The sequence below is a fragment of the Periophthalmus magnuspinnatus genome, chromosome 12 (genome assembly GCF_009829125.3).
Source record: "Periophthalmus magnuspinnatus isolate fPerMag1 chromosome 12, fPerMag1.2.pri, whole genome shotgun sequence".
In the NCBI taxonomy this organism is placed as follows: Eukaryota; Metazoa; Chordata; class Actinopteri; order Gobiiformes; family Gobiidae; genus Periophthalmus; species Periophthalmus magnuspinnatus.
In genome coordinates this window covers 10,311,977-10,326,016 of record NC_047137.1, presented here as the reverse complement: position 1 = coordinate 10,326,016, position 14,040 = coordinate 10,311,977, and the positions used below count along the sequence as shown (strand labels likewise).

The 14,040-nt window shown below is 39.2% G+C and overlaps 1 protein-coding gene across 6 annotated transcripts in view; it reads right to left on the bottom strand.

Annotated features, from left to right (window-relative positions):
* The window catches only part of rxraa (retinoid X receptor, alpha a), a 221,505-nt gene extending 208,484 nt beyond the window's left edge, over positions 1–13,021 (bottom strand). For 4 of the 6 annotated variants that reach the window (XM_033976212.2, XM_055225681.1, XM_033976216.2 and 1 more), the window contains exon 1: positions 12,606–13,021. In XM_033976212.2, the coding sequence (XP_033832103.1) occupies positions 12,606–12,633 (28 nt within the window). In that variant the 5' untranslated portion in view covers positions 12,634–13,021. The remainder of the gene's footprint in view (positions 1–12,605) is intronic. The other 2 variants (XM_033976215.2, XM_055225682.1) reach the window with 1 other exon arrangement.
* Between the last annotated feature and the right edge of the window lie 1,019 nt (positions 13,022–14,040).

Below are 14,040 nucleotides of genomic sequence, written 5' to 3'. Positions count from 1 at the left end.
ATTTCTGTGAGTACGCTTATTGCTGTAAGCTCTTATGGAGAAGACAAAAATTTAACTATACCACCTAAAAAACCCAAAACTAAAGTAAGTAAAATAATCTAGTACCTAACTATTCAAATACAATCCTAGAAATTGAAGTTTCCAATCCACCCTACATTATATAGCGGGCCCCAAAACTCAAATTCACCAAGAGCCCCCAAAATGCTAACCACTGACCCCCCAAAATGCTCCGCCACTGAGCAAAGTTCAATGAAGTGGAGTGGTTAGTGTTTCTGCCTCACAGCAAGAAGGTCCCAACTTCAGTTCCAATGAGTTTGCATGTTCCTCCTGTGTCTGGGGCTTCACTTTCCCCAAGTCATGCACAATAGATAAAATCCTCCAGCTGGGTAGTCCTGACCAAGCCTAGCTCAAGATCTAGAGATGGGTGAATGATGGGTCAAATGCAGCCGATAAATCTCTCTAATTTTAGTCTCTCCAAGTTGAACATCAGACAGTTCATTCAAACCCTTCACTCTGCATTTGTGATGTTTGCACAGGAACAAGCTGCTTAAATATAGCATTAGCAGCTAGCCTCCAACTTAGCCATAAAGCATAATTACACTCTCCACTTATCAAAGACGCCGTAAAAATAAAGGTTATAAAGCACATGCTCTTTCACGGCTCTTTGCAAATATAATCAAACAAGTCAAGGCGTGATCATAATTCAGTCTGGATGGAGTCGCGTACTATTAAATGCGCACTATGTAACTTTTCTGGTGAGGGTCTGGTACCTGCTTGTCTCCATGGAAATGATATTGTGTTGGCTGGAATGTTCACCCATATGACATTCAAATTTATTCGATCTATTAATACACTGCAGCTGGTGTCGTCAACATCAGCTGCAACTAGAAGCACTGCTCTGTCTGAAGCTGTTTTAATGAAGTTAGACTTTAATCTGAGCTTTGTTTTAACACAATCTGACCGTAAAGAACTGACTTAATTGGAGCTACAACAGGTCAGTGGATTTGTGCGGTTAAACAAGCCACTCTCACATAGAATCACACAAGCTAGCTACAATTAGCCAACAGTTACAGTCACTCTCACGTTTTTTTTGTTGAAAATCAAACACCTAAACAGGACCATTAACGCTCGTATTGTTCAAAGGGTCCTGCGAAATGTGTTGTTAAAGTCCATTTTGTGTTTTTTCTTGAGTTTTGAGACTATCTTTAAACTTTTCAGGCAGTGTTTGCGGTCGCCATAGTAACCGCTGAACATTCCGCCATAGACATCCATGCAGAACCCCCAAGCGAATGTATCAAATTGCATTTTTTTTGCTGCTTGCATGTTTTTATTGCTCAAAAATAACTTCTTGCTAAGAGTGGGCTCACCTCTTGGCCTGGCGGTGCCACTTGTTTCATGGAGATAGTCATGTTCAAGGCCATACTGTGGAACATTTCAGACAAAGCATCTCCACGGGAAAAAAAAACATGTGGCTCATCCTCCACCACAAAAGTTACATCGTACACCTCAATATATTAACATCTGTATTAAAGGAGACATACAAAATGAACTTAATGAGATTTTAGCCATGTTGTGTTACTGTTTCTTCAAAAACGTAACTTCTCAACAAAGCAAATTGACCATGCTAGTTTCAATCTGCTTTTTTTCTAGCATGTTTCGCTTCTTACTGTTGTGACAAGCGAAACGCGTATACAAAAATAGGACAAAGCGGGCCAGACTAATAATAAAGCATTACTCAAACACGTGTGAACAAAACGAAACACAACTCTAGGTGTGTTGCTGGGTTTTTTTTATAACGTGACTCTTTATGTTGGGACATTCCATCAGTATCATTTCATTTGAACCAAAAACCTCCATGAATGAAGACACAAAAGATGAGAGGAGATAGAGAGGAGAAAGAGGAGGGGTGGGATGGGGAAAGAGCTATGACTTGAAACCATTGAGTCTGCCTATAAAAGCTCTGCAGTTAAGATGACAGCTGTGTCTCAAAAGGTAGGGCATCAGGAGCACGCAGTAAAAGGACAAAGTGGGCCAAATGCTTTCGACAGTCTCCAGCCGCACACAGACACACAAACACACACACACATACACACACAGCTATTCTGCTTTCGGTTACAAGCAACAGAGGAATGTCGTTTTAACTTCTATTGCTGACAGACAAAAATATATAAGTTAAGTATCTTTTGAAAATGTCTGTCATGATTAAAGTATATTAGAGCATTTTTCAAAACGGTACATTTTTATATAGCGCTTTTCCACCTTCAAGGCACTCGAAACGCTTTGCATCAAGGAACCACCCACCCATTCACACGCTTATTCATACAACAGTGTATGCAGACACTGGGGGGCGATGTGTTTTTAGTGTCTTGCCCCACCACCAACCTATGGGTCTGACCGCGAATCTGATCCGATGATGTTTTATGTTTCAGATCAAACATTCTACCAACTGAGCTACTGTCACCCTGTACAGTTGGTTCTTCGTTGATCGCGGGCGTTACGGTCTAAGCTTTATTTTTTTACAATTATTCTATATGTTTTGCAGCTGTAAAACCCCTCACCACACACTTTATACACTTTTCTCAGACAGGCATTAACGTTTTCTCACATTTCTCTCGTTTCACTCTCAAAGTTCAAACCTTCGTAGGCGCCTCACATCGAAATAAAACTGATTTCTGAAGCTTAATGATGCTGAAGGTTGTAGGGAAAAATGCGGGGAGTTAGTTTCAGAACTCAAACGACTTCCTGGATTATCTTGCCGCTGATCTAGGACAGTAGTTCCCAACCTTCTTTGGTTTCCCCTGACCCCAGTTTAACCAGTGAATACGTAAGCGACTCTGACATCCTTATCCTATCTGAGAAGCTACTGTAAATTTGTTGCAATTTTTATGTTACGCTGTAAGTTTTGACCAGCACAGGTTTGAATAAGTAACTTCTATGTATCTGTTGCAGCTCAGTCCTTTTAATGATACTGTCACTTAAAAATCTGTTTACTGGGATTATCCTGCTTTGTGACAGTGGCATAAAGTAGTTTCATTATGATGGTTTATTATAATATATCGTGCTTCAAAATGTGTTATCATGACAGGTCTATTTCTAAGAACTTCTGGGCACAATTATGTTATTTTGGGACTCGACCATCAACCTTCAATCGGCCATCAATCCCATTAGGGCTGAACGATGTTAACAGGGATTAGATTTTCGATTTTATGTCCGAAAAAAAGACTAAAATATGAACTGACCAACTAATACAACAATCACATTTCAGAACATGCTTGTACAGAGATCTAAACTACAGGATTTGCAGTTTTTATACAGAATAAAACAGAATATTTTGTTGTTTGTGGAGGAAACTATGGTCCTTCAAAAAAGGCAGCCTTGAAAATCCTTCCTTATAGTTGAAAAATGTACAAAAAATTCTATCCATCCAGTTCTGGGCTCCAAGGGCAAAGGCCAAGCAGGGACTTTTAGACTTCCCTCACCCCAGACACGTCCTCCAGCTCCTCCGGTGGGACCCCAAGGCGTTCCCAGGACAGCCGACAGTGGGACTTAAACTAAAATGTACGAATATATAAAAGACTTAAAACTTTATTCATTGTAAAATCTATTAAATAAGTTAGTAAAGTAGTAAAGTACTGTATTTAAGTAGAATTTTTAGGTATCCGTGCTTTCATTAAGTACATTTTAGAGTGGGTACTTTTTACTTTTACTTCACTACATTTGAGAGCAGGTATCTGTACTTTCTACTCCACTACATTTTTAAACTGAACTAGTAAAAGTAAGTAAACAGTACTTTTCATATGATTTGAGGAGTTATTTTTTACCATATTTGTGGTAATACCCCGACTAAAATTTTCAAGTTCAAGCTGCGGGTTTTAGCAAACAAAAATAAATACTCAAAATTCATAAGAAAAGTTAAGAAATTGATTCGTATTGTTACTGTTGAAAAAAATATGTATAATTTTGAATCAATAGCACTACATTGCTCTTGAAGTACATTTTTACACGGGTAGTAGTAAGTATTTTATTCAGTAATTACATTCAAAATCAAACATTATTCTACTTGCATAAGGTTGTACATAACATCTCTATAAGGACTGGTACTTAAATAGTTTTACTTAGGTCTATTTTTTCATGTGATACTTTTACTTGAGTAACTTTTTACCTCTGTATCTGTACTTTTACTTAAGTAACACAATTGAGTACTTTATCCACCGCTGTATCAAATGTTTTCTTTCCGTGCACTCTGAACAATGAGTCACAGCCATTACCAAAATGACCAAATTGCAGAGCGAATATGCATCCAAATTGAGGAAGAAACCATTTATATTTGATTGACTGAGAATGTTATGAAATTCCATAGCAGTACAAATACATAAATAGAGTAGCAGTGGAGATGCCCTGAGTTGGCCTGGTCTTTTTTCATAGACTTGCATGAGAAACTTTTGGAAATAGCTAGCGCGCGATAAAATATTTCATCACATTTTTTTCCAGTGAAATGATGTAAATCCTCCCCAAATTATAGCTCCGATTGCAATCAGCGAATCTGTCAAACACGTTTTATCAAAATGGGCTTAAATTATGTAAAAACACAAGTGAACCCAAATATTTGCAAGACACTACACAGCATTTTAAAATTCACGGTATGTAACTTTTCAACTAAAGAAAGACACGTTTCGTTTGTTTGCACTGAAAAACTTACTCCGAGCAGGTTTGCATCTCCACAGTCCTGTTTCTTAGTTGATCCAGAGAAGTCCATCTTGTTCGTTTCCATGGAAATTTAGTTGGTTTTGGCTATAATATTCCACAGTATGGTACTAATATGGTTTTAACTCGGAACTGGAATCATGCAGGTTACACGATGTACCTTTAACATGCGTTTCTTCTTTCTACGAGCAATTTCATGTGTATGTGTGGATCTCGTTATCTCATTGGAGCCTTGTCCTGTAACGGGAAGGTTTACAGTTTTAATCCCGCTCTAGTCAGTTTATATTGGGCAAGACATTTATCCAATTACCTTAAGTGTTACTAATTGTGTGAAAACTGTTGAATTTCATCAGTGGGATTGGATTTGGAGTAACCTGTTCATATATCTGTGGGCCCACCTTCTGCCAATCTTTATGGATGCGTCATTACTTAAGCTAAGTATCCATGGAGACGAGCACGTGACTCCGCCAGGCCAAATAACAAGTCACATCTGTGGAAACATGACCCATTTTGACCAATAAAACGGCTTGAAGTGGGTAAAAAACACTGGTAATTGTCACATTTTTTAATATAGCGGTTTACATTCAAGGAACCAAACACTCATTCACATATTGGGGGGAAGGTGGGTTTAGTGTCTTGCTCAAGGACACAACAACAGCATTCATCTGTGGGAGCTGGAATCGCACCGCCAACCTGTGGGTCAGTGGATTTGATCGCTGAATGATGTTTACGTCAAGAGCGGGATTCGAACCTCCGAACCTCCGAACCTTCGAACCTTGCCATACAGTAGAACATCCCAAACGAAGCAATAACATCTCCATGGAGACAAGCAGGTAATGGACCCGGTACCAGAAAGGTTACTTAGTCCACCTTTAAGCACTTAGTGAATACATATTAACCAAGACCATAGAAAATAATGTCAGACGATACAACAAAATTCAAATTACAATAGTCTCTGTGAACAATAGCGTCCGCCAACCTCACTGTTAGCGTCACTACTTCTTGTCCACTTGTATCTCTATGAGGTTTTTGCGGAGTCACGCTACAATGAATAAATATGTAATTAAAGATCAGGCGGTGGACAGACAGCTGCAGGTTGACGTCACTGAAAACATGTTAAAAACTACACGAATAAAATGAATACTTCCCCAGAGGACTCTACTGTGTTTAGAAAGAGAGGTGTTTTTACGTCTCAATGCAAATTTTGACGCAAAATAAATATTAAAACAACACCACAAACTGAAGTGTTCCACATAAGTAAAAATAATTGGGTAGTCTTTATTTTAATACACTTTAATTTGAATAGGTTGTTCATGTTAAAATCCTGTTTATGATATTTTCACGGCAAAACACGAAGTTTATTTTCACGCTCGTATACAAAAATGACCTCCAGCCGCCGTTTACATGCACATACATGCAGTTTTAGCACAGCATATGTCCGCCTGCCTCAGAACGCCATAGTAACTGTTGAATCCGCTCTCCGACCATTACCGTCTCCCTCCAAAAGGCCAATCTGAGTTCAATGTCATCCTTACTGCCTGTAGTAGCCTCGTGTCACTTACAGGGGAGGGGGGCGGGGCTAGACCGTATGGCGTCACCGCACGCTAGCACGCTATCCATAACGACTAAATGTACGCGTGTCATCTTAAACAGCAGGCAACCTCTAATGCGGCGTGCCAGATAATTGCAATAAGCGAGTGGTTAATCGATGCGTTCAAGGACTCGAGGCGCGTTCAGGTGTCCTTGGGAGAGAGTAATTAAGATTCGCACGAGATAAAACGTCTGATAAAGCAAAGTTTGAATAGTGATGATAGTTTAAGGACCGATGGATTTGCTGGGGAAAGGAAAAACTGATGATGAGGATGCGTTAAAGGTAGATTATGGAACTTTTCTAGTGGAGGGTCTGCCAGGTGTCTGTGGAGATGTGACTGTTTTGTCCAAAATGTTCCACAGTACGGCATAAAAAAAACAGGTGACACCGGCGAATCAAATTACAGGTCAGATGTGCAAAAAGGGCTCACTTCTCCGCAGATCTGACAAGTCCCCATAGAGATGTAGTTGTTTTAAGATAAGATAAGATAAGATATGCCTTTATTAGTCCCACAGTTATTACTTTTTAAATGGAATGTTCCACAGTATGGCATTAAGCTTGAGAAAATCAGCTTGAATAGTAAGGATAGTTTAAGGACCAATGAGTTTGTGTGGAATTACAAATCAGATCTGTGGAGTGGGCTCACCTTTTCACAGATCTGATTTATCTCCATGGAGTTGTTATTGTTTTAACTGGAATGTTCGACAGTATGGCATTAAACTTATCAAACTCTATGGAGACAAATATGTGACACTGCTTAGCCAAGTTACAGGTCAGATCTATATCGTGGGAGCACCTCTCCGTAGATCTGACATGTCTCTATGGAGAAGTTATCATTTTAATTGTAATGTTCAACAGTATGGCATTACACTTATCAATCCCTACAGAGACAAGTGCGCGATGCCATCAAACCAAGTTACAGGTCAGATCTGTGGAAAGACTTCTATGGGCAATGTCCTTTTTTCTTCAGTAACACCTGCAATAGGATAAGTGTATGATAGTTATGTTTAATGCAATACTGTGGAACATTCCAGGCAAAACAACGACAGCCATGCAAACAAACAGGCTGACTTGATCTTAAAAGTTACACAGTGTTCCTTTAAGTTGTAAACTAAACATGTTTACAGCGCTCTGACTGCTGCTGTGTGATCCTTCCTGGTACAAAGCTGAGTGTCTGTGTGGCGGCGGCTGTAACCTGAATCACTTTGAACACGGACACACAATACTACACACCTGTACTAACAGTCTGCCTGCACTATACCTCTACTGCTACTGTTGATACTGCAACTACTACTACTGCTATTACTGCTACTGCTACTAGTACTGCTACTATTACTACTACTGCTATTACTGCTACTGCTACTGCTACTCCTACAACTACTACTGCTACTTCTACTACTATTACTGCTACTACTACTACTGCTAGTACTACTACTGCTGCTGCTAGTACTGCTACTATTACTACTACTGCTATTACTGCTACTGCTACTCCTACAACTACTACTGCTACTTCTACTACTATTACTGCTACTACTACTACTGCTGCTACTACAACTACTACTGCTATTACTGCTACTACTACTCCTACAACTATTACTGCTACTTCTACTACTGTTACTGCTACTATTACACGTCATTACTTTCAAATAGCACATACTTATCAATAGAATATTCTGAATGAATTATTTTAAAAAGTGGTCACTAAAAACATACACCAACAACATTTCATAAATATTTGTTTGTTTATGTATTTTTAAATTTTCAATTATATTCTCCAGTGTAAAAACAGTGAGGACATTGCTGGATCTATACAACTTAGTGCTATTTAAGATCATTTGAGTTCACCTGAGGTATACATAGCATATAACCATGAGACCATATACAGTACTGTGATTACTGAGTTATGGAATTTGGAACACATAAATACACGGATTGCTTAACTCAACAACAGTCAAATTTCTTTCTCCAACGCCTGAACTTGGCTCCAAACCGCACACTTCCACACTGACAGAGGATTGGCTGCAGACCTCTCCATTAGATAGACCCGAGCTGACCACTGACCAGTATAGTAGTAGTACTGATGCAGTACTTGCAGGCCTGTCATGATAATTACTATATTGACTTATCATTCAGTATATGAAAGCTGGAACAATTTTTTTGGGGGGGTCAACATTTATCCTGTGTACTTTTTCTTTGCACTACTGGTACATTTTTGATACATTTTTGACAATATGATCAGATTTAAGCCGTGAAAAGTTGAATTATTAACTTTTATGACTCTTTACACGTGCAGAATAAGTACCAGGGCCGGATCCAGACTATAACCAGACTGAGCAGCTGCTGAGGGTCCCGAGGCCAGCAGAGGGCCCCCAAGAGCCCAAACATTTAGATTGAAAATAATATATCACGTTTTATTGGACACAGGGCTTGTGTGTTTACAGCTGCTTAAATATCCTTCTCAAACGATTACATTCTTTTTATATCTATAGTAGCAAAATATCTGCTGCTGCCTATATTTGTTTTTGAGTCGGGCAGATGTGAGGGCAGCTGTGTGTTTATACTGGTTCAAGGACCCTTTATAATGTAAATGTAAACCCACTGTCGCCAACTGGTACACATTAAAATCCACCAGAAATGAAGAAATTTCAAAAATCTTGTTTCATTCTGCTGTTTATTTACTGGAGCTTTTTAACAATACTGTACATTTAGAATAGTTTTTGTGGTTTAAATCTGCTCTTGGGTTGTTGTATCAGTGGCATAAATTCGCTTCAATATTATCGTTTATCGTCTATATTTACTTCAGCGATATATCGAACTTCAAAGTGTGTTATCATGACAGGGCTAAGTACTCACTGAGAAAAAGTACAAATGTACAGCGTGTCCTTACCGTAACTACCTCCTTTAGCAGACACAATACTCCCCTCCCCTCTCCCTCGCTTCCCCCCTCCTCCTCTTTATCCCCCCCTTCTCTCTATCTCTCCACGGGACAGGCCCATACTGCCCCTCGGCTCTGGGTACAAGGGTCCACTATATGTCTGCTGTGTCTGTGTACTCTGACACATGTACAGTATATTTCTAGTAGTAATCATTTACCATGTGTGCGTTCATGTAACTTTGGAGTGGAAATTTAAAGGTTTTACAGAATGATGTAAAGTATTTGTACCACAATAGTTAAACGAGTAGCACAAGACAAGTACGAATGGGTAGAGTTTGTCCAATGATCTGAACGTTAGCGGTTTGAATCCCGCTCTCGATATAAACATCATTGGTTAAACGGTTAGATCCACTGACCCACGGGTTGGCGGTGCGATTCCAGCTCCCACAGATAAATGCTGTCGTTGTGTCCTTGGGCAAGACACTTGACTCACCTCGCTCCCAGTGTCTGTGTACATGGGTGCATGAATGTGCGTCCAAATGGGTGAGTGGTTCTTTGACGTAAAGCGCTTTGAGTGCATTGGAGATGGAAACATTGACCATGAGACCATGCTAAGTACTATTCTCATTATTATTTATGAATTCCCCATGTGACGAGCAGGGTTGTCAACACTATCATAAATCAGACACTAATTGATGCTTAAACTAGATATTCATTTGAGCAGGTATCAGTAGTAAAAAAGTCACATTTATGGGACAGAAATTAAATTTTCCTGAATGGCTTGAGCTGTATCAGAACAAGTATAAGACACATAGACTATGAGCAGCAAAACGCCTTCACTCCTACAACGATTTGACCAGTTGACAGATTTAAATTTCAGGTTTTGTTACCACATAGACGAATATACGCCCATGGACCACTATGGAACCTACCTGGACGACTGAGGGATTACACAAATATAAAGCCACATGGTAATATAAAAGAAACTACTACTATTTAATGCTGAAAATCCCATTCTATTGTCTAAATAAAGAGCGTTTTTTAATATCACTGAACCAAGTCTATTCCTTAGTACCAAAATAAAGTTGGACATTTTCGTATAGTAACAGCAGTGAAAAGGCCCATGCAGTTACAAGAACAACATGAAAAACTACATCACATACAGTAGTCCTTGAACGCAGCACGCCTTTACCGGATAAGAAAACGTAAACGGTATAAACAGCAGCCCGTGTTTCTGTCCTTCAATAATGATTACATTCACATTTAAAACAGCAGTAGCTTGAATAAAGATGTGAAAAACCTTCGCTTAACACTTTCCTACATGATACAATGGGAAATACATGATTGCAATTTTGTCAGTCTCTAGCAATGAGGGGATAAGTACTCAGTTGTGTTATTTAAGTGAAAGTACAGATACCAGAGCCAAAAACACTCAAGTAAAAGTAAAAGCATCACATGAAAAAAATCTACTTACGTAAAAGTATAAAAGCAAAATGTACTTAAAGAGTAAAACGTAAAAGTATTTTGCGCATATTATGAGGTCTTGTTCAGTAGAAACAACTAAATCAGTCTTTTTTTTAAGCTATTTTTATTATTTGTATCTTTTTGTTTACTCAAATTATGAATATGTACAGTACTTTACTACTTCAACTTTGTTCTATTCCACCACTTGTTACTACTGAGTGAAACATGATTTGTAATAATAATAAAAAACAACCAAACCTGTAATTAGAATTGAATGAGATTATAATTAAATGCATTACTCATAAGTAATTAGTGCTGTATCCAAGTAACCGTTTGCCACACCATGCTGCGGAACATTTCCAACATGTGTGAGAGATTCTGCTGATCTGATAACTTGTGCTATGGGAACAAGCCAGTCAGACTCACAGTGATATACAGTAATGTGATTTAACACGTGGTCTAACTGTTTTTATTAACGTGATGTTGAGTCTGTTTGCAGAATGCTGTATGCACATGTTAAGATTTGTATTTTTAAACTCGAAAGCTAAAGAAATACTAAACGGTGTAGCCTAAAGATTTCTTTTTTTTCCAACTTCACTTTAAGTAAACAAGGCTGCAATGATTCATCGATCCATTCATCAGGTGAATCGTGACCGGCTGACTATTAAAATAAATGAAACTGTTAAGAGGACTACAGTTACACAAAAGACAACAAAAGAACAGAACAGAACGAAGTAAAAGTTTTTAGGTATCTGTACTTTACTGAAGTAGATTTTAAAGTGGGTGCTTTTTTTAACTTTTACTACACTACATTTGAGAGCAGGTATCTGTACTTTCTACTCCACTACATTTTTGAACAGGATGGAAAAGTGAAAGTAGTTTTTATCACAGTTTGAGACATCCTGAAAAGGCTGAGGGGTTTATTTTTAACACGTTCGTAGTTTGAGCAATAAAAACAACTATCTATCTACTAAAAAAATCTATTTAATTGTTTCTTTTTTCAAAATCTGTATATTTGAAGCCTTATAAGACCTCAAAATCTGCATGAAATACTTTAAATTTTTCCTATATAAATACATTCTTCAACAGGTTCTTTAATACTTTAACTTAAGCAGATTTTTTCATGAGATACTTTTACTTTGGGCAACTTTTCACCTCTGTATCTGTACTTTTAATTAAATAACGACATTGAGTGCTTCATCCACCACTGCTAAACATATAATAATAACAATAAAAGCCTATTTCATTCGTGCCTTATCTTTATTTCTACAAAGCTAGAGCTCTGAGAGAAGAATCCTTCCCAATCCGCATGACAATTCACTCGAACGCCTTTCACTTTTATGGCATTTTAAACTTGGTCTCCGTCTGCAGCGTTCAAAACTCCCCAACTCTAGACGGGGGGAGAATTTACGACAGGGCGACCTCTGCACTCCCCTCATTCAGTGTTAAGCCCTGTCCAACTTCAACAACAACCTACTGAGCAAAGTCAAAGTCAATTCTAAGACATTTAACCACGAAAACCTACTAGAAAGTGAATGGACACGTGAATCGCGCCGAAGCAGCGTGCTGTTTACGCATGACACCGTGCGTAACGACTCGAACAGGTAGCATCCCTCGAGCAAGTTCCTAAGCAAAAACGTGCATAATTATTTCCACCGATTTGCAACTGAAAACGTGTTGTTATGACAGATGCAAACGCTGTTAACTACGCTGTAAAAACGAAAGGAGAGGGACAGTGGAGCGGTGCGCACAGTACAGAAGGAGATGCCACTTCGTATCAAGCAGATGTCATCAGAAAATCGCTATAGATCTTTTTAACATGCAACACTGCAACTCAACCAGCGTGCACCAGCGTTGACTTTGCAAAACGCAACACTCACAATCGTAATCAGTGATATTTCCGATAAGAAAAACAGCTTTACATCCTGCGAGGAAAAAAAAACACAACAACAAATGAGTAAGCAAACTCACCCAAAGATAAAAACGGTTTAGTTTCCATGTCTGTCCCGACGGCGAATTAGCTCATACCAGCTGAAATACCGCGTTTTGGAGTTCCCTTTCCCCCTCTCCAGTAACGCAGGAGGACCGCTGGAGCACACCACACCGGACCGAAGCGCTTCTGCCGCGGCTGTGGTGTTGAGTGAGAGGTCGGTGACGCACGGTGCTCCCCTTCTTCTCTTCTCTCCTCTCTCCTCGTCTTCTTCCCGTTCGTCTTGCCACAGCCAACAACCAGATAAACTCGCGTCAAAGCAGGCGTAAAAGTGTCCGCAAAAGTCTGTCCCCCCCGCGGAAAGGTAAGGGGTTTTTTTTTGTAGCCGTGTGCGCGCTCACTTGCTCCGCTGGAGAAAAGCCGTATTCTCCGCCGAGTCTTCTACGGTGTACAACAACTCCAACTACTGGATGTGAACTGTGTGCGAGGGAGAGAGAGTGGCTGGCCTACTCCCACCGACGTAAAGCAGCGACGCCACCTACAAAAGCCAGCGCAACAGCAGCCGAAGTGTGGGCTCTCCAGCGAAGTACGTGCGTAATGGTAAAGCACGTTATTCCAATGCGTTTTGAAGCAATAAAAACACCTGTATTTGAATAAGCCCAAGATGATAAATACATTAAGTGACATACTGTGGAGCATTCCAAGCAGAGCAAAAACCTGCATGGAGACAAACCCACCAGAAAAGTTGCATAGTCCACCTTTAAGACGCATTATAAGCATATGGCATATTGAACTTAAAATTGAAAAACTAAGCATATACATAATTCTCCATGATATTTATCCAGCTACAGAGGCAAGTAGTGCTCAGTTACATTAATAAAACATAAAACAATGCACACAATCTGGTATTTTCAAAGGATAGACACAAAAATGCGAAATACTGAAGGGCACGGTGCAAGAAACTCATATGTTCGAGTCATTTATATTGTCAACATAAAGATTTTGACGCTTATAGAGTTAATCACAGTGGGAAGAGGAACCAAAAGTTTAATTCAAGAAAGAGTACTGTTACTTTAATAAAAAATATTACTCAAGAATGAATGAATGAATCTATTTTATTATTGTGTTGAGTCCTTTAATGAGTTTATAAGATACCATTAACAAAATACAATAAAATACAAAAGGCCAGATATAGCAAAAGACGAAATTTAAATCTGTGAACTGGACAAATCGTTGTAGGAGTGAAGACGTTTCGGCTCATCCAAGCTGCTTCTTCAGTTCTGGCCAGATGTTGGTGGACACTGCCTTATATCTATCTAAACAGAGGAGCTAAGTACGCTGAAACTGTTGCCAGACGTGTGTTACAAATACCGATAAACTCATTTAAACAAACTCATCTTCCGCTTCTTCCAGGCTTCACGGAGAAATCTTGTTGTCGTCATTACACCAAAAGATATCAGGGCATCGGGTGAACGT